This window comes from Gavia stellata, chromosome 4 (assembly GCF_030936135.1).
Source record: "Gavia stellata isolate bGavSte3 chromosome 4, bGavSte3.hap2, whole genome shotgun sequence".
NCBI lineage: Eukaryota > Metazoa > Chordata > Aves > Gaviiformes > Gaviidae > Gavia > Gavia stellata.
This window is the reverse complement of record NC_082597.1, coordinates 65,951,519-65,973,355: the sequence shown is the minus strand read 5'-3', so window position 1 is coordinate 65,973,355 and position 21,837 is coordinate 65,951,519. Positions and strand designations below refer to the sequence as shown.

Genomic DNA, 21,837 nt, shown 5'->3' with positions numbered 1-21,837 from the left:
TGAGGAATTATTTTCAGTTAGAGGAAAATTATAAGAAACACATACGAAGAAATGTTTGAAAGGTAAATAATCTTATATATGCAGCAAACTTGAGTTTATTGTAGGTCAAGAAATGATTTTTGAGACTGAGTTTTGTATCCTTCAAATTTATGCTCAGCTTAAGACAACTGAAAGAAATTTTCCTTTAATGAATTTTAAGTTTGATAGACAAATTGAAACACGCAGTCTATTGTGGTTTTGGCACACTGTCCTGCCTCTCAACATTAATGGCCATGGGGTGAAACTCAGTGCATGAAAAGGCCAGCCTCTATTCATAATTTTGAAATGTTGCAAAATTAAGGTATGTCTGTGGAAAACAGGAACTCACTGAAGAGTACAAAAGAATCCTGTATCCTGTAGCAGCCTGCAGTATTCCTGAAAACAGAGACATTTAGGACACAGGAGAATGCAGATGTGCACACAGGTGCTTTCCAAATGCAATTTGAAGAGTGAAGAATCAAGAGATTCCAGGACTTCTATTTGAAGGAAGCCTTCTCCAAATTACCATTAGATCACAATATCAAGCAATGGTATCTAAATGCAACTTTTCTTAGTTTAAAATCATTAGAAACATTGTTTTGACTGCTAAGGCAGTGAGAGAGGAGTGCTGCTCCTAGGAAAAATGCTCATTCACTTCCCAAGCAGGCAAACACTATACACTTTTGAAGCCTTTCAAGGCACTACATGAAACAAAGTGATTTCCAAACAACACATCTAGTAAGTTTATGGCATAACTTAGTTGAAAGCTGTTCCAAGGTGTCAGATTATAAGTAGAACAAAAATATTTTGAGGAGAGCTTTGAGAATATACTTTACTCAAAACAGAGAAACTATCAAGTGATCCAATTGAAAAAATTGCTTTCTTGGGCCAACTTCCTTTTGGAAGGCAGCTGAGAAATCCAGTTATTCCAAAAGATCAGCCATAAACAAATATTAGGAAAAATGATTACATGTATAGATGAGTTTGGCTAGCCAGGCACTGAGGAATGTGAGTGAAAGAAATCTGTGTTCTGAACCTTAGCTAGTATTTTCTCCTACAGAAAAGCTGTCCATTAAAAACAAACAGAATGATGAACACAGGAACTGAAGCACACACATCAGTTGCCACTAGCCATCACACTGTTTGAGCTGCTCTGGTATTAATGACAAACATGTCCTTTTTTCCAATATTTGACTGAAAGGTTGTGCATACAGCATTACAAGTCCCTGTTTTCAAAGTTTAGCACAGAAAAACAGAAAAATTGTTTCTTTTGAAATTTTTTCCATATTTATGGTTTTCCCACTTTGACACAACACCTTCCTGTACTTTTTCTTTAAAAGTGTGTATTTTAAAATAAATCACATCAAACAATTCAAGCAATTGGACAAATTCACCATAAATACAGAACAAAAATAATGAATACACATTTTATTTATACTTCAGCTGTGCTTTTTGTAAATAACTGTTTCAGTTTCTTTGATGAAGTAGAGAATAAATTGCTTGAGTCTTCACAGGTAATGGGAGGAACATCCCTCTATCTACAAACTGTCTCTTAGACTTTAACATGAATAAGAGATCTTCAACATTATGCATTACCATTTAAGCAGAAAATGCAGACTACAAGACCAGAGAATTAATCAAAACCTCTTTTACATGGATGTAATTAAAAAAATACAAAACCAACTTCACATATTTAGTTCTCAAAGCAGCTCCCATTCCACATTTAAGTCTTACAAGTATCTGAAGATTTTAATCACTGTACACGTGAGTTGGAGCTTAGATGCGTTCCAGGCAAGTAAAAAGTTGTAGCCAGAGATTAATAAAGCACAGGAGCAGAAAGGGAAATAAAACTCCACATTCTCATATCGCACAATTCAAGTTTATTCCATTCATTCTTGCAACATAAACTTAAAAATACAGTATCATTTAGCATTCTGATGTCATAAACCATGATAATGATGAACCCAACTGTGTCAAAACATTTAACAATGGTGAAAAGAGGAAGTCAAATATCAAAATGCACAGAGCACTAATTTTCTTCTGTCACTGTGTAGAAAGATGATTGTTTATCCATTTACAAAATATAATTAAGACAAGTTCATTTTGAAATTTTGCATGCAACACTGCAATTGCTTGACCAGGACACTCCATTCTTACCAGCCTCTTCTACAAATAATTCAATGTTATGTTCAAGGATAAAGTTCCATTTAACTATCATACTCCTTTTCCCGTTTGCTCCCCCTTAAGAAAAAGGAGCAGAGGGTACAAAATCCAAAATATACTTTAGGTTATAACTTATTCAGCACAAATTTCAAAGGAAAAGGTTTAAAAACAGAGTAGATTTCCAACTATATGTTATTTCAGTCTGATAAAGTATTTAAATTCTGCTTACAGAATGTAAAAAAAAAATTATAGTTTGGTATTTTTCATCTAGTTAGGACCTACTCAAAGACACAGGCAGCCACCCATTATTTTTTCCACAATATAGCTAGGGAACACATGAACAAGCCCAGTTTCTAGAAAATTACAAAAGCATAAGCTTTTATTATTACTTTTTTTTTAAAATGCTGGGCAAAATGATCAATCACCTCTTATGTAGTGCAAAAAGCAAAAAAGTATTTCTTCTTTATGAGCCAAACATTAAATGCCATCTTCTAACTATCTCAAAAGGCAGCTTGGGTATGTATTACAGCCAAATTAACACATGTCTCACTGAAGTTTGTTTGCATTTTTTTCCTCATGTGAAGTAAGAAAAAAATAAAGTGTCCACATAATTCTAGAAAAAGGGAGGCAAAATTGCCTCAGTGAATCACCAGAAGAGTTAGTACAAAGATGATGTTTCTTTACTATGATAATGTTCACTTCAATGAGAGTTGAAGGGAAGGGCAGGAAAGAATACAGAGAAAAAACCCCAAAACACTATGGCCAGACAACCTGACACTAATCAACACAAAAAACTTGAATAATCAAGTCTTCCACATAAAAACAGATTGCAGTTTTCTAGACTAGTATTTTAATAGCAACGTATTTAATAGCATAACATGGAGGCAAATTTATGCCAAAGATGGCTATTTTCATAGCTGAATAAAGAGTTAAACCTATAGTTTGTGTTCACACTATTACAATGACATGACAATCCAGCACTGATCAGAGATAAGGTTAAAGAGTTGTCTTTAAATAGTCATTAAAAGCACTGTTCAACAAACATGCTTGTTCTTTTATCAGCAGCACACCAATTGATTTATCACTGACTTCCACCCCTTCTACTCTTCCTTGCCACCCATCTCCAAGAAGTAAAGAGTAATTGCACTGTACAGTTTATGGCCAGAGTTGATTGTTTTCTCCAGTGCTTTTCTTATGGGATGTGTACATGCAAATCCATTTCTACTCCTCTTTTACAGTCTAAATGCAAGGCTTTTTATAGCTGAGACATTCAATCATAATATGCAACATGATTCAAGTAAAACTAAGTCTCCATTAAATGAGTGGCAATCACCAGCCTACTTGTACATATCCTCTAAATTTCGACAGTGATATCAAAATAATATCAGCTACTTTTGTTTAAGAATTCAGCATGAGACATTATATACATTTGTTTTCTGTATTGTGTATGCTATCAGAAAATTTGAAATCTGTATTCCAAAAAAGAGGAAGATGTATAGTTTGTGGCACACACTCTTCTGTTATAAAACCTGTTATTCAGTTTTGGGTGAATCAGCAGTCTAATGAAAATTTTGAAGATGAAAGCCAGAAGATCAGACATTCCTGAAAACCGTAAGATGTGACAGGAATCCCTACAACATCATTAAATATTTTCCCATGAATTATCAAGGCTGTCATAGTACTGTCATACTGGTATAGTAAGCCTTATCTAAAAGTCAATGGTTAACATGGTTGCACCAGGAACTTTCAGAACAAGCCCCATGCCTTAAAGAAATTTAAGAGGTTCATTCAGCCAACAATGAAACACTGAATCAAAAGACATGCACAATTAAAAGTTGGTTTCTTTTCCTCCAGTAGTTAAAGCAAGTTAAGACTTCTACTTGTACGTCTTCCTGTTCCTAGCACCTGAACTTAGGAAGCTTACATGTATTTTAAAAGTTTACCAGAGAAGTTTAGCAACAATATTCACCTGATAGGAATGTCTAAATAATTACTGTTCATTTTCCACATTTGACTTGATTATCCAAACAGCCTGTAGCTTTCGCACGTGTCTATAAATTTTATGCTGATATGGTGAGTAAAGAAATTTCATCTTACAATCCTTTCAGAAATAACTATACAGTGACATTTTGAAGTCTCAAAAACAGTTGCTTGAAATGTCTGTCCTGGACTGGAACAAACATGGAAAAGAAAAACCTCAAATTCAAGCATCCAAAAGTATCTTGGCAGATATTCTGGAGTGTAACACCACCATGCCTCAACTGATCTTTCCTGGTTTGCTCAAGAGTCAGAAAAATAGCTCCAGTAACTGGTATCAAAAGTCCTCAAAACTGCAACGTAAGCTTTAGGCAGCAGCTACCCACTGAGAGAGAAGAGAGAAAAGCAACTCAGCCACCTACATTACTACATTTCAGATTATGGCAGACACTAATAGCATAGGACTATTGTTTCCTTCACAATTAGTTTCAGGTACATAGCACAGTACTTTCATCTAAAGCAATCTTTCAACAAAAATCTTACTACTAACCTAGGAGGTTTACAAGCCAAAAATTCAAGATCATGGTCTGTCTTCCTTCTTCCATTTTCACTAGAAATGGGAAGAGATTGTGCACTGAAAAGAAGTCCTAGAGGGACACTGTTCATAATAGTTTTCAACCCTCTCCAAACAGATTATCTTCGATATAAGCCCCTAACTAGTCTGATTCATAAAGAATTTCCCTCCCCCCAAAGTATTTAGCTGAAGAAGCTGGAAGATGCAAAGAGTGACAGACAGGCAGCAGTGTGAGGCCACAGGAGAGACATTTAAGATATCAGTCCATCCGTCACTGAAGAAGAGTTTTGATTGCCTGGTTGTCAGTGGCTTCAAAGGCAGTTAGTCCATCTGGGCCTTTCACAGTCTTATCAGCACCCTGTAAAGACATTGAGAAGGACTGTCAATTCATAAAGGCAGGCTGTATTAATATTAAGTGTGTCACAAAAGTTACTTACCTTGGATAATTATATTCATTACATACTGCTTTTTAGTGCAGCACATTGTTTTTGATTTAGAAACTAAACAGGCAAGATTTATGTACAAAACTATTCGGCACGCAGTTAATCTAGACTTCAAAATTTACTTTAGAACTAAAAAGAGTCACATAACATTTATCACACAGCAAGTTGCAAGATCAACAAATTATCAATTATCGTGGATGCAAACAGAAAGATTTTTTTTTTGTTTATTTGTTTCCAGAAACTACTCATATGACTGCAAGAATTCAGTATTACACACTTACATGAAATCTATAGTGCAGCAAGCTTTTTCACATGCTAAATTAATCAAGTAACCTCTGGAAGAGCTTACTTATTAATAAATAGTACTATTTTCTTTCTATATTGTAGAAGACTACATCCATCTAGGACTGTGTTTCTCTCTCCCCCATTTTGAAAAAATCCCTATTGCTACACAGAAAAAAAGCCCAAATCATTCCAAGTCCCAAACTGATAAAGTTCGTTTTTGAATAAGCTATGCCTACACCTAAAAGGCAACAACACAGAATAGGGAGGCAACAGGAGGATAGGGGGTAACAGAAATGCACCAACTAGACAAACTGCATAATAGTCAGCACAAACACAGTCTCAGTGACAGAATTACGGAAGAAGAGCAAAAGAAAATCAAAGAGTGATTAACTAGTCGTGTTTGTTTTGGGCACTGTGTAGTCATATGCATAAAAGTGAAAAAACAAGACTAAATTGTAAATAGGGTAGTTAAATAAAGGGATAAAAGTTATTAGAGAGCACAGGACTGACTACAGAGATCAAGAGAGATGTTTCCTGAAAATAAGTTAGATTCCAGAGCACGTCCTCTTGAGAAGATATGCAAGTCTCACTTTAAAACATGTGTATTTGCTCAATCAGGTGATGGGAAAAACACTGTGGATGGCAAGAGCATGTACTGCAGAGGTTTGTGTTTAGTTTTACATATAAACTCTCCATTGAATAAGTACAAATCTTTTCTCAATTACAAGAAAGGAAGTGCACAGATCAATAGTAAAGGACACCCAGTAGTTTTCTAAGAACATAATGGACCTAGAATCCAAGAGCTTCTTTACTGATAAAAGATTATACACATAAAACCCCACTAAACTTCCATACATAATACCATGTCTGTTCCCAAGACAACTCTCAGCCCACTAAACTTCCCATTGTAACTGTTTCTAACTGTCTAATAAACAGGATCTGATATTACTATGATCTGCTGCCAATACTACTTTTCATAACATTGAATATTTCCATCTTTGAAACCTCTACCCTCTTTACTTGTAAATATGCGATCTGTCATTCTAAAAAGATGGCTTTACAGTGGTTTCTAAGGCAGCGGTGCTCATCCTGTGGTCTACTGGCCAAATTGGTCCTGTTGCAGCCGTTCATCTTCCTGGCAGCCCCTAGAGACCCTCAGTGCAAGACATGACCTGAACAGACTGTTTTGCTGGGTGGCAGTCAGCTGTGGGGCAGGGAGACAGGCTTCTGCTCTCAGGGAAAGAGCCTGGAAAATAAAATTGTCCCGACAACTCCAGTAAAGAATTCAGAGAGGGATACTTATAATTGCAATAACTCCTTCCAGGCAGCTCACTTTCTCTAGTACCTTTCAGGTAGCAGAATATAGGCATACATTTGTGCATGTGCAATAAATTCACTCCAGTGACAGGAGCAATCATAACACTTCTCTCCTGTCCCTATGTAACATCCTTGGCCAAAACAGTATCCTGCTGTATTACTGTTCTGTTGGGTATGAAGGTGAGCTGAATCAGTCTGTTCCCAAGAAATGATTAGTTCTTCATTGCAAACACACACTTAGGCTGAAACCGTTGAAACCCATTGCTTGTGAAACATTTATTTTTCCCCTAAAGAAACCTGAGAGATTTAACAAGTATTTGACAGTTATTATCTTAGTTGTCCTGGGAGAAGAAAGGCTTCCTTTGCAGGTGTTGATAATTTCTACTGCTTAGATAGCACTCTCGGATTAGAGTCCATGTGGAAATCAAAAGGGCTTCAAAGCTGTTTTTTGATGTTAAACTCAGAAAACCTGAAGGAACTTAGCCTTGAAGAAAAATGGAACTATGCAGTAACTGACCTACCAGTATTCATCTTGAATCATAATTTAGAGAACTTTAACTTATAAAACTCTCCACCAATGTATCAGTGTATTGGGTCTGGCTGAGATGGAGTTTATTTTCCCCATAGCACCCTCAGCGCTGTGTTTTGTATTGGTAGCTAGAAAGGTGTTGATAACACTCCAGTATTTTGGCTACTGCTGAGCAGTACTCACACAGCATCAAGGCTGTCTCTCCAACATTTCCCCCTCTCCAGTAGGCTGGGGGTGGGCAAGATCTTGGGAGGGGACATAGCCAGGACAGCTGACCCAAACTGACCAAAGGGATATTCCATACTATATGATGTCTGCTCAGCAATAAAAGCTAAGAGAAGAAGGAAAGGGGGGGGGCATTGGTTATTTATGACATTTGTCTTCTGGAGCAACCACTACACATACTGAAGCCTTGCTTCCCGGGAAGTGGCTGGACATCGCCAGCTGTGGGTAATAAAGAATAAATCTTTCCTTTTCCTTTGCTTCATGTGCAGCCTTTGCTTTTGCTGTATTAAACTGCCTTTATCTTGACCCATGACGTTATTTTTCTTATTTTCTCTCACCATGTCCTGCTGAGGAGAGGAGTGATAGAGCGACTTGGTGGCACCTTGCATCCAGCCAAGGTCAACCCACCACAATCAGCATTTAGAGTATAAAAGATAAAACTTAACTGAAGTAACTTCAAAGTATAAAGAGAACTTTTAGTTTAGACATAGGACTGCTTTCCACCCTCATGCACATTTAGTACTTCAGAAAAGTTACAGACTCGCAAGACCTGAGTTTCTAAGGAAAATGTCCCCTTAGCTAGGCAGAAAGATTCCTGCCTGTATTCAATAGAACAAGGAGGAAAGAATAAATAAAGTTCAGGTCAAGAGGACTCCAATTTTCAGAAACACAACACTGCCTGGAAGCAAGTTTAATGAAAAGTGCATAAAAGTAAGAAGATTCCACAGTATTCTCTACTTCCCCAAAGTAAAAGCTAATAGCATTTTATGTTTATGTTCTTTTCTTAAAATACACACACAAAAATATATATGAACTCTCTTTCTTTGGCAGGGTAATAACAAACAGAACATTTGCCCTCTTAAGTGACTGGGCAACGCACAAATATGTTAAACATGCTCTGAAGGCAGCACAGTAGCTATTAGGGTACAATTGCAGTTCAGAAAAAAACCCCACCAACTGTGAATGCACCAGATAAAGGCAATGCAGAGCTGTCACCAAGCCCTGGGAAACTGGAACTACTTCTTGTAGCCATAACACCTTAAGATTGAATTCATTCCACTTCAGTAAGTTCACCCATCCCTTGTTGAGGGCAGTAAAAACCATATTCACCCATTGTGTATTTCAGTACTTGGGATCTTTCCATTTTTGAGGATTAATATGATGTTGAATTATTACCTACTGGTAATAGTAGGTTAATGAAGTTTTTGCAGGCTGATCTAGCATACACATAGCACCTGTTTGTTAATCTAAACATTAAAGTCCTGTGCCGAAATGGAAGATAAAGTCTTTCGTAATATACAGAAAAGTTTCAAGTATAAAACCTCACATTTTAATATTTTTTTCCCACTTAAGTACATTTTACAGTTTTATAACATATGGGTGATTCCATAGGATCATAGAATATCTCAAGTTGGAAGGGACCCATAAGGATCAGAGTCCAACTCCCTGATCCTTGCAGGACAACACTGGAGCTTTAATCCCTATAGTTTTGGAAGGAGTGATGCTATTTGAATATTTTAAACATGCCAACAGAAACTTTGGTTTTGATCTTTAAGTTTAATTTACCACATTATCAATGTTTTGGTTTAGTTGCTATTGGGCAGGCCTGAACCATCACAGATGACCACAGCTGGGCTATGGTGAAAGCCATTTAACAAATCCAATCTGTCAAAATCATGATAGTAATTGATTATGGCTGATCACTATGATTAGCACAACAGCAGTGCTTGAAAACACTCAATCATTTGTAATCTCAACTTCTGAAGTTTTCAAACTGCATTTAAGTTTCTCACAGTGTAATAAATAGAACCAAGCATTGCTGAGTCCAAAACTAAAAGATCTGAACAAGGCATCAGGAAGTCCTCACTGAAATGCTGAATTCAGAAGAAAGTGTGTAGTAATGGCCCTTTTGAGCCATACCTTTGGAACAGTATAATATAGCTACACTTAAGTCATGTTAGGTGTTTATCAGTAATCCTATGTATGCACTGTAATTATGACAGCAAAGTCATACCTATTTCATTTTGTTTTAAACAATGCAAGTCGTTTTATTTATGCAAAACAACTGTATGTTGTTATATCTGGTTTTCATATTGGAAGAAATGTCTGAACTTGAATACCAACACAAATTATGGTGATGTGTGAAGCTACAGTTCTAAGTACTTTAATCATAAAACCATAGTTCAAGAAAATGTTTTTTGCTATGCTTCATGAATAGAAAAACACAAATAAAACCAAAATATTGGGGGTTATATCCATGCAACCATTACAATAGGTCAAAACTTGGGAAAAAACCCGAAAAGCTAAACCTAAAACATTGTTGACAACTTCAATACCGAACAAAGGATTTACCAAAGAGTAAAAACAGCATTATACAGCTGTTTGCTTTCCAAAGCTGCAAAATTACTACTTAAACCTGCTGGAGTAATCATTTGCAACCACTAATGAATATTAAAATCACATTTCAAATACTTCCTGTAAAATACACCAGGAAATTTCATCAAATGATTCTTCACAGTACTTGATTCACCATTTTTGATGAATGTACTTTCTAAGGTCAAACCAAATGTTAAGGGATTACCTGCCTTTCACAGAAGATCACACTTTAAATGCTTGCAGGGATTCTAAGAAGAAACTTAGAGCTAAATCACTTGGTTTAGGGAGCTCTTAATACCCCTCTAGAGACAGCAATTTGAAAACCTAGAATAAGTGTTACAACACACAAGATTAAGGAAGGAGCTCTTCTGCAGTTTTCATATCGCTCCAGTTTTAATATATAGCCAAATGCTACAGGATCACCAGATAGTTTAGAAAATGTTAACTATGTCATAATTTGGAGGCATGGTTGACTCAAGACAGAATTTAGTGCATTCTTAGGGGGGTGGTAAGAGGGAAGAGGCAGGAAATAAGATCTATGAAAACTAAACTTATCCAGAATTAATCCGTTCCAATTCCCTGAAAATGCACAAGAGAGGTAGCAGCCTGTTTTGGCAGGTGTAACATTCTAGACTTTCTTACTTCTTCCAGTGAAACCCCTTCTCATTGAGCATGCAGCTACAGCTCCTTTTTCAAGCACCTATTTCACTTTACTTCTGACCTCCTTAAAGTTTCACCCCCTTAAAATTATAGCTGAATGTTACTTTCCATACAAAGGTCAAAACCATTGTTATTAACCCAAATCGGTATTAGATTTTGCCCAGCCTATTTCTTCATAAAGACTTTTAGTATTTTTTATTTTCATTGCTAAAATGAAGTAATGAGAAGCTTTCTTTTCTTAGAAAATGCATATATTTAGTTACAAATACATTTCCCAGGCAAGGAAACTTTGCACGCAGACAGCACGATTTCCTGTGATCTGGTACTTCCAAACAGAGGCCTCACAATATAAGTTTCTAGCCATATTTAAACTTCCACAGATCTTATACTGCACAGCTAAGGAATACAGACTTGCATGGAAACAAAAAGAAAAAGGAACACAGCTGTGGCAGAAGTTAGGCAAGGGCTAGATAAACTTTAGCCTTGACTTTTTTTTTTTCCCCGTAGAAAACACATTGTAAGGATTCATTAATCCTTCAGATACAACAATATCCCAGGTACCTGCTGTCAAATTACAATAGCTGGTGGTTTTTTAGCTTATCAAAACAAACAAAAACAAACCAAGCTTTCAAATTGGTGATGAATAGGCTTGCAAAAATATTTTCCCCATAGTTCTTCAAGAATAAACATGAAGTATGGTAATCAAGGGAAGGAGACCACTTGTGGCTTTGTAACTAAAAGTGTAAGACAAGTGTGGTTATAAGGAACACTACAGTAGTAACTAAAGGCACTTCAGCTTCATCCTTCCCATCTGTTCCATTTCTCTTATTCTCAAGTTTCATCTGAAATTCATCCATCCCCTACAAAAACAGGGCCACAGAGACAGCTGAGCAAGCATTTAGCACGTGGCACAAGTAAACATCACCGGCCATTTACAAAGGAACACCACAGAGACTAGGCGAGCAGTAAACCAGAGAAACTGGGTTCTATTGTTCATCTACAAAAACTGTAATCAAACCCAGGAGACCACCCTCTGGAACAGGTAGGTCATGCTGCAAAAGCACTGAAAGAATTTCCAAGGCAGCAGCTGAAGTGAAACTGAAGATACCTCAGTTCTGTCTCTTGATTTAGCACCAGTGTTTCTCCAATTCCATAAACTTAACTTAAGGAACTAAATCCGCAACAGAACTTTAATCTGGAGGCCTCAATTGGTAGGAAACTAACTACAGAAAATTAACTTGCAATAGGGACAAATGAATAGAGGAGATGCCAGGCCTGTTGCAAGGAAGGAGTAGTAATATGCAGATAAGAGTATCAAAAGACTGATGAACATCACCTGTTCTGCAGGCAACTAACCTTTGCATTGGCTTAGCTGTAACATGGGACTGCAGCCTAATGTTGGCAGACAGCGTGCTCATCTCACTCACTGATGGGACAGTATGGCAAGGAAGACTGCGTACAAGCACTCCTTCACTCTTATGTGATTAAAACTGCTGCAGAACACCACAAATTAAACTTCTGAAGAGAACTCAAGTATCTGGCTGGGCAGATTTAAACATGACTGCACATTGGCTGTATGTTACAAAGCATCCAGTGGCAATGGCTGCTTAATTAGGTCCTCCCGTCATCTCCATAGACCCATATCAATCCTGACAAGGCTACTCATGAGGTTTTTTTTTTTTGTAAGGTCTTGCTAGATTCCTCATCCATTTCCAAATGCTGCCATACATAATACATTTTAGGACTCTCTATCACCAGTCCCCCTATACCACTGAATGTTTTGACTTGTCAAACTACAGCCTCAAAAACTGCTTTAACACTAGAATACTTTAAATTGCCCAAGGAAAGGGCCATTTATGGATCACACTCCACACTTTTCCACTTTGTTTCTTCAGAAAGCAGCATGTTAAATTATATCTCCCTACAGTTATGAATGCCCAAAACAAAGTTACTCAAGTTAATAGTTAAGGATGCTCGTAAGATCTTTTGGATTTTCAGAAAGGAGCTTATTTTATATATGGTCAAAGCCCCTGAGAGCCACAAGATTTAGATACAGCGTATGCAAGGCAACACAACTCTCTCAGCAACAGTAATTTTATTCAGAAGCTGACCAAACCTAGCCACAACTTCCATAATGGTGGTGATACTACAACTTGACAAACAATGTACAGTTCTATTCCAGAGACTTGAACTCTAGCATGATGGAAAGTTTAATATATTAAAGAATGGCAGACACTGAGGTTGGCTGATGAAAAGTCTTCGAGACCAAGTCAGACAGTCATCTACTACAACAGCAGCATTCTTAAAAATGACTTGAAGATAACCTCTTGGGGTCTCTTCCGGACTTTTAAAAGTTACTTAATCTGCATGTTAGCTGTAGTCCAACCTGATTTACCTATGCTTTTCCTCAACATATTCCCACAAATACTGCAGAATAAAGTAGAAAGTTCTGCTTCTGAGATGGAGGGCTTCTCCAAGGTATCACCCTGCTATGGTACTGTCAAACTAGATCGGTGCTTCAGGGAGCTCTTGAGAATTTGAAACATCTCTCCCTCCACTGTCTTCACATAAAACTTCGCATGTAGGCAGTTCCCAGAGTAAGCCTGCTTCCTCAGAAGCTGTGAAACCATTTGATTCTGACACATTGCTAACCCCAGCGAACAGGAACTGGTTAGCTGATTGGGGCTATAGCAAGAATGGCTGGGAGCACTATTTGAAAGTTAGAATTGGCTTTCTACCATTTCTCAGAAGACATCAGAAGATAAAAGCTAGTAGTTTAGGATTAAAAGCAACATCTTTAGTTTTGTTCCTCCTGTAGTCACTCCACGTGTAGTGTAACAGTTGCTTCATAATAACTGAGCTTTTCAGGAGAAAGGGAGCATCTTGTCTCCAAACAAATGAAAGAACTATTTTTTAACTTGTCTTTACAGTGTCCATTCTGAACTCTTATGCTGAAAAGGGTAATAAGGAACAGAATTATTTCAAGTCATTCTAGCACCCTATGCTAACCTTAGAAATTTTCCCCCCAACTTACCAGTAAAACAGCAATGTATATGAAGGATGAAGTTTTACACATCACATCCAGTGGATCAGCTAGATTTTAATGGATTATTAAAAGCTTTGTAGCCCAGATGTCATAACTACATGCCTAAAAAATACTAATACTCAACCTTTCTTTTTATGACCTTAAATATTCCACCACATTTCAAATGCAGATCTGTGTAAAGTCATCACAGGTGCTGAAGCACATCCAAAGAAAAGCAACACAGCTGGTGAAGGTCTAAAGAACAAGTCCTATGAGGAACAGCTGAAGGAACTGGGGTTGTTTAGTTTGGAGAAAAGGAGGCTGAGGGGACACCTTATCACTCTCTACAACTACTTGAAAGGAGGTTGTAGCAAGGTGGGTGTTGGTCTCTTCTCCCAAGTGACTAGTGATAGGACAAGGGGAAATGGCCTCAAGTTGCACCAGGGGAGGTTTAGGCTGGATATTAGGAGAAATTTCTTCACTGAAAGGGTTTTCAAGCATTGGAACCAGCTGCCCAGGGAAGTGATTGAGTCACCATCCCTGGAGGTATTTAAAAGACACATAGACATGGCGCTTCGTGACATGGTTTAGGGGTGGACTTGATAGCGTAAGGTTTACGGTTGGACTCAATAATCTTAAGGGTCTCTTCCAACATAAATGATTCTATGTTTCTATCAGTTTGGTTGTATGCAGGCTGCCAGTGATTCCCAGATAAACCACCAGCCTTCACTATTCCAAAAAGTCATTTGTATTTTACACAGTATCATCACAGCATTCAACTTCTATGCGTTATAAGCATTAGCTAAGAACCCCAAAAAAGTCCTTTCTGAGGAATAACAAGAGTAACAAACTGTGCTTTATCATAGGAAAGCCTTGTTGAAAGTTACTTGAAATGCCATGAAACAAATTGCTGCTTTTTAAGGGACAACAGTTGGTGTAATGGCTTCAACTATTAGTATAATCTACAGAAAATTGTATTAGTCATGTGACATGTACATTAAAAATTTTTGTAGAGACTGAACTGCTAAGAGCCAGCGTAGGTCCCCCAGTACTTTTTAAGATAAGCTCTTACGAGTGCAAACTGTTTCTAATACGAGCTTAGAAGAAGCTTGTTTCACTGTGCAACTGCATGATGACCACTATCAACAACAGAAAGGACAGGTTTGCAGCAGCCCAGGCTACTTCAGCTTAACATCAAGGGGCCACTCTAATCATTCTAGTCAGTTTAAGAGCTTAGAATCTTGATTCAATGTCTCTACTATTTATACGTATTTATTATCTTCTGAAAGTAAATTATGCCCAAATACTTTTAATGCTTTTACTGCTTTCAGTGGAAGATTGTTTAAAGAATGCTCTGTGGTCACACTACATCAAAGAGTAACCAGCTTGCTTCCAACAGATGAATGAATCCTCTACAGTAACAGAAAGTTTACCAAAATCCTGGAGGTCACCTTGACTAAGCTAACCTTTTTCATATTCAGTACTTTTATTAAGGTATGTTTTTTTCATTTTTATGTCTAATTAATGTCTGAAACATTTCTTAGAACATCCCTACTCCTCTCAATAGCTCAAAGCTCTCACATGAAAGGTTTATGAACATCCCCACAATTCATATACTGTAGAAGGCAGTACAGAATTTTAGCTTAAAACAACGCAATTTCCAAATCAACAACTGCATCCAACATAGAATTATTAATATTAAATCTAATCTTGGCAGGTGAAGAGGAACAATCTCTTATTCCTTACATAATTTTAACTTGATCAAACTGTTAACTTTTTTATATCTGTGGCAAACAGTCTAAGGAGATATGCACCACTGTTCATCAGTTCTTAAAACTTGTGAAAGTAGAGAAAATAGTAATTATTTTTGTTTTCCTGTTTAAAAATATGTTAAGGAGGTTATTGACTTCTACTCCAACAGCTTAAGGGGTATTCTATGACAGAGGCCACATATGCAAGGGATCAAGTAATAGGGTAAATTAAGGCAGCTGAAAGTAGGTACATATAAAATAATGAAGCTTCTTACCAATAAGTAGAAGTGTAGTATTTACAAAAGCAACAAAGAACAGCTTTGAAGAAAAATCTTAAATATATTGGTCTATCATTTGCATTTACAGTTCCACTATTTACATACACTAACACCAGACATCCAATATTTGTCCTGCATTTGGAGCAACAATAAAATACACCCCAGTCCAGAAGTGACTAGGAAGAACATTAAAGAATCAAAGTTAAACAGTCAGTAATTTTTAGAATTTTCAATAAGGGTTGAACAACCTGATCTCCCTGGTATCTGTTGTCAAAGAACATGTGAAATCAGACTATGTTACAAACAAGGTGCAACAACGGATGTTCAAACAAGGGTCATAGTTTGTTCTCTCTCTTAATACAGTTATATTAATGGAAGATCTGCCTCAAACAGAGTGAGCTGATGAGCAAACTTCCAGTTCATAAATATTCCATCAGCTAGCCCATGTGAATGGAAGCAAGTAGATGTGGTACAACATTTAGCTCTGCATGAAGAAATATGAAAATAATATAAGCTTTTCCAAACTATCCAATTGCAGTAACATAAGCTTTTCCAAACTATCCAATTGCAGTAACATAAGCTTTTCCAAACTATCCAATTGCAGTAACATAAGCTTTTCCAAACTATCCAATTGCAGTAACATTTTTCTAATCTCATCTCTAGTCTAAGTTCACTTTCTTATAACATTCTGCACATCTTTGCAAGATTACCTCATCTTTATGACTGTTCAACTTAAGCAATTCCATTCAAATTGTACCAAGCATAGAGATTAATACATTCTCACAAGCTGCGTGAAAAGTAGCTGGTTCAGGAAAGACTTTAATGCCCCCGCTGACAGACACTACAATGAATGCACAAACCTTACTAGTTGCCAGACAATTCATGTGTGAACTCAAGTTCTGAGGCATACTATTTATTACTTGAGGAACTTCTTTAGAATGCAGAACACTTCAAAACAGAAATGGAAAAAAAATAAAGGATACCTCTCTTTTGTAACATGTATACAATGATCCTAAATGAAGGATCAGTCCTCACAACAAATTTAATCAAGTTGGATGTACCATTTGAATCCTAAATTAACAGTCACAGCATTTCTTCACAGAAGGGCATAACTAACATTAGACAGGATCAGAGGAGTGAAGAAAAATGAAATTAATGCAGCATTAAGGCAGTTAAGGAAAACCATTTTACTTTGGAAGTGGCATATGAAAACATTAGACAGCATGAAATCCTTTGGCCAAATGATTTAGGTGGGTTCATATACTGGAAATGCACTGTTAACCTCCTCTTTTCCAAGTAAACAAGGTGTAACAAGGAGAAGCACATATGAATAGAGACAAAACATTGCTTGAATTAACTACTGCTTTGTAAAATGGAACACCTTTGTATCACAAATCAAAGGGAGAACAGAAACAGATTAAGCTTATTCTCCCCAGGACAAAATTTACAAGCTGTATAACAGAGAAAGCTTCTCTTCCTACTTTTATTTTCCCTCACTGTCCTAATCCAGATGGGTTTTCAGTCATCTGGGAAAAGCAGAGGGAAACCACACCTCCGAGCAACTTCACACTGGAGATTCCATCACATGAAACACTTAAGCAGCTGCCAAAGCTAAATCCCACACCCCCATCTGTTGAAAGAATGCATTTTTTCTTCCCTGATTTGCTGTTAATTGCTCTATAGCTGGAGCTCAGAATACTCTCTTAGTGGTCACTATTACTTTTGCTACACAGCAAAAGTCCCAGAACTTTCCCCTTCAACTATCTTCTCCATAATCAGAGTACTCTCTCCAGTTTAGCAACATAAACAGCATTTGTTTGATGTTCTGAACTTATTGGGAGAATCATAATCTTACTAAAAAAAAAATCATAGTAATACACTTTGTTAATAGATAACTTGTTCCAAACATTTGTACCTCACCTTTGACAGAAGCAATTTCACACAGGAAACATGGCCCTCATAGACTGCTGATAGGAGTGGTGTGATATTATGTTTGTCTGGAGCCTGTAAATTAAGACACAGTTACTTGAAGCACAACTTCACATAGCATTAAAAGGTTTCACTTAACTTTTTAATTTTGTTTTTTTAACAGTAGAGTGAAGGTAAAGATTTAAGAATATTATCCAGAAATGCATTCCCTCAATTTTTTACTCTCCTTTTAAAAATAAAAGTCATTGTTTAAAAACAGTCCACAAACAGCAAGATATTTCTTCTGTAAGACTTCCAGGTATGCCAAAGTTTGTCTTTCTTTTTTTAGGCCAATTATAGAAATTGCAGGGTTTCAGCTGACAAATTTTGCCTAATTTAAAAACAGTACTCCTAATTCTCCCATTTCTCAACTAGCCTGACTTCGGAAACCAGTTTTGACTGAAACATTGTTTGGGCTGTCTTCTCTCTAAACTATAGTCCTGGAAAGAATAAGAAATGGAGCAACTGAAATGTTCTTATTTTTTCCTCCATTTTTTCCCTCCTCTCCAGTTACAACTCCTGAAGAAGAGATAATCTTTCCAGACACGAAGTAAAAAATTCAAGCCATTTTGTTAAGGACTAAAGCTAAGATGTGCTGTACATTAACTTTCAGTCAAGTATTCTAGCCATATACCCCAAATGCTGTGCTTCAAAGTGTTTAGAAACTTCACTTTATGGCGAACTACACTATTTTGAAGTGCCAATACAGCACAGCCAAGTCTTTTCATGACAAAAAGCATGCATTTCAAGCTACAGCTAAATGACTAAGTTTGTACAAGTAAGAATGTCTCCAAAAAGAGAGAGAAGCACACCAATTTAAACAGAGTTGATCCTGCCCTGGCCAAGGATGCATTGCACTGTCTTCTGAAGTCCCTTCCAACAAATATAGTACGTATTGCATGCAAACTTTCTTTAGATGTGATTACTGGATTTATTTTTCTAATCATGGTCAAATTAAGTTTAACTTTTTATAGCTACAAACAACTTTTCCTAGTGTGTCGAAAAAGAATAAAAACATCCTCTAGCAGACCACCTCTCAAATATTTTTAAATGTATCAAACTGTTTCATTTGATTTAAGTCTTTCAGTAACCATTCAGGCACTCATACCAATCCCTTGGGGGGGGGTGTGGCGGGGAGGCACGGGGGCTGGGGGGTAAGGTGCAGGGAGGAGGGGAAGACGCCAACATCAGTTTGCAAATTGATGTACATACATTAATATCAGCTCCTTTCAATAGCAGAAATTCCAGAATCTCAAGCTGTCCACAGTCTGCTGCATAGTGAAGAGGCTTCCTCCCACCTTCAAGTGTCCGGTTGACATCTTCACCCTTCAATGTAAACATAATCTAATAAGCAAAATTTTAGAGCTAACACACCAAGATGAGCTTGAAAAAAATCCAACACCTTCAACTATGCTGAAGAATGTTCCATCCAAATATTTAAGTAATTACCCAAGGAAAATGAAAATTAAGTTGCTCTATTTCCTTTCCCTCATCTATGCATTTAAGACTAAGACAACCTTGGTCCCTCCTTCCACACTGCATCTCAAGTGTGGTGAGTACCGAAGTGCACTAGGTAACTCACGTGGTAAAAAAGTTATAAAAATAAAATCAGAGCTCGTAAAAAATGCTCACATTGGCTCATCTTGCTTCTCCTTCCCCCCAACGGGGTTCCTAGTTATCCGGCTAAGTTACTTTACCTGCTTCTACACATATTCAAGTTTTGCACACCGAGAAAACAGATGCAGGAGAAATAAGTCAGCATCGTAACTACTAGCAAGTAAGTACAGACCATCCATAACTTAAAACCCAATTATGAAACTGTCCATTGTGTTTTACAAATAGCATCTGCCAATTCTACATGACACAAAAAAGTCTGAAGCCAGTCAATCAAATCAGGACACAAGAAGTTGTATTACAATGCCACTCATACTAGGGGATTGAGACATCTCTTAAGACATAAACAAAATTTAATTTAGTGAGTGCCTAATCAGCTGTTTCTTCACCTTGGGTTGTGCAACTAAGGATGAACTGATTTGCTGCACTTCAGTAATGACAAGAAGTTACTGGAAACCAAATACTGACAAGCTATGCGGTAAGTGACTTCTTGTTTGTATGTGCAAGTAATGTTAGTATTTTAGGGAGTGGCTAAATTTAGCATCATACCTCAAGTCCTGCATCTCCACAGAAAAACAATCAGAAGAACTTCAGCTGGAGCACCAATTCATACTTCTCTACTGAGCCCCTGCAGTTCACCCACTCCTGCCCCAAAACTCTAGGAAGTTCACAGAATAGAGGGCTTGACATATATCTTCCAGACATCACCTCCCTTCTAAGAATGGAAGAGGAGATTGTCAGAGGGAAATCTTATTCTGCATTTGATGTTCTATGTTATCAGATTTTTATACTATCAGCCATATAACAACCTCAGAATTCTCCTATCAATACAATATTCAATTCTTCTCATAATATACCCTGCTGAAAGTCAAAGCAACACAACAGTGTCTAACTTCAGGTGTTTAACTAAAACACTGTACATTCTGTGATCTCAGAGGTCAGTACCTGGTTCTCACACTATTGAAGGTTCTGGCTTCAAAGTAGCATGAAGTAGCAGCAAGTAGCACAACGAAAAAAAATTTGCAACTGCTGTTACTGAGCCTAAAATGGCTATGGATTCTTAAGCATGTTAGACATCAGGAAAAAGATAGCTTTACTTCTATCTATGATTTTCAGAACAGCAACAAACTGTACGTCTAAACGAAGTCCACCACAGCTTTGGCTATGTGGACTATTAACACTGTACAATAGTTTAAAATGTAAAATTCCAGTATGACTAACTGAAGGTCTAACTCTGTATCTGCAACAACTTTACAGTAAACAGTACCGTGATGTAACTTCTCTTCTCTTTTGCTGAATTTCAGTTCAAAATGTTGGTGGGGATATGTTAACAACTGTGTTCCAATAAAAAAAATCATCCAGATCACAGTACACTACCAGCATACAAATAGACACACTGGTCTGAAAAGTGTGTAAGGAAGCAGTGTATACTTAGCTTATCTGGGAAGTTAAGCTCCACTCATATTCTTATTTGCACCTTGCCACTTCCCATCAATTTAAAAACAACTGGCATTTAAATAACATGATGTTTGCAGATACATAAGGATTGGGATGCTAGGAAGCCAACCATGTAAAAGCCACTCAATTGCTACCCCAAAACAGGCTCTAAAAACTCCTGTGATGTCTGACACATGCTAAGGCATGGTAAATAAGGAGGTAATGGAGAAGGACAAGCAAGCTAACTGCTGGGACAGCACACAGTAAAGCTACAAAGGTCACATTCAAAAAGAAATTTAGACTCAAGATTAGGACAGTCCAACAAAGCTCCCCCTCCTTAAGCTTATAATTTGGCTCATTGGCTTACACTATAGGATTTAAAGAATATACCACAGATCCCCCTGTTCTCTCCTAAGCTAGTTGTGGAACAAATTCCTGATGGTCAACAAACTTTTGGAAGGAAAAAACCCAACACCCAAACAACAAGTTTTCTAAGTGTTCCTTAAAGACAATTGAAGCTTTTTTATAGGGGAATACCTAGCAAAAAGTCTGCAAACAAAGATGTCCCAAACACAGACTACGTGGATTTGAATACTAGCACTGAGAAAATGTATCAACAGCATTCAAAGTCAAACATCAGAACATTTTAGTCCAAATTAACAGAACAAAGATATCTGCTAAGTTACAAAAATAAAAAAGCTCAAGTACTCCTAGGTTCTGCAATAAACAGTCAGATACCCAGTTGTTTCATGGGTGTGAAAAGCCACTGTAAAACAGACCACTGAATGTTATAAAACTTCATTTGTCCTTTCCTATTCCCAGTCCAAGACATATAGAAGTAGGAAGGGAAGACAAATCAATCCATTTCATATACAGGGATCAAACCCTGGCACAAGCACCTGCTTTAAATGCAGTCTCTAACACACGTATGTCAGAAAACTTGCAGGACTCTTCATAGATAATTTCTCTCTGGCCTTTAGATCTCCTATTTATATTGCCTGGGGCATGTCCCCATAGGAAGAGCAGTGGTCTCCACAGTGGGGTGTGAAAACCTGGAGAGGTATGCAAGACAATCCATTGAGGTGTGAAAAGAAAGTATTTTTTGCACTGTAAAAACAGTGCTTACTTAAACTTTTTCTCATCTTTAATTTCCATTTTTGGGTATGTTTTATAATGCATGTAATAGATTAGTACAGT

The 21,837-nt window shown here is 37.2% G+C and overlaps 1 protein-coding gene across 2 annotated transcripts in view; it reads right to left on the bottom strand.

Moving 5' to 3' along the window:
• Positions 1-1,883: 1,883 nt before the first annotated feature.
• MTPN (myotrophin) overlaps positions 1,884-21,837 on the bottom strand; it is a 41,606-nt gene continuing 21,652 nt past the window's right edge. For both annotated transcript variants that reach the window (XM_059816439.1, XM_059816440.1), the window contains exons 2-4: positions 18,802-18,915; positions 17,542-17,625; positions 1,884-5,090 (exon numbers count right to left, since the gene is read on the bottom strand). In XM_059816439.1, the coding sequence (XP_059672422.1) occupies positions 5,004-5,090; positions 17,542-17,625; positions 18,802-18,915 (285 nt within the window). In that variant the 3' untranslated portion in view covers positions 1,884-5,003. The remainder of the gene's footprint in view (positions 5,091-17,541; positions 17,626-18,801; positions 18,916-21,837) is intronic.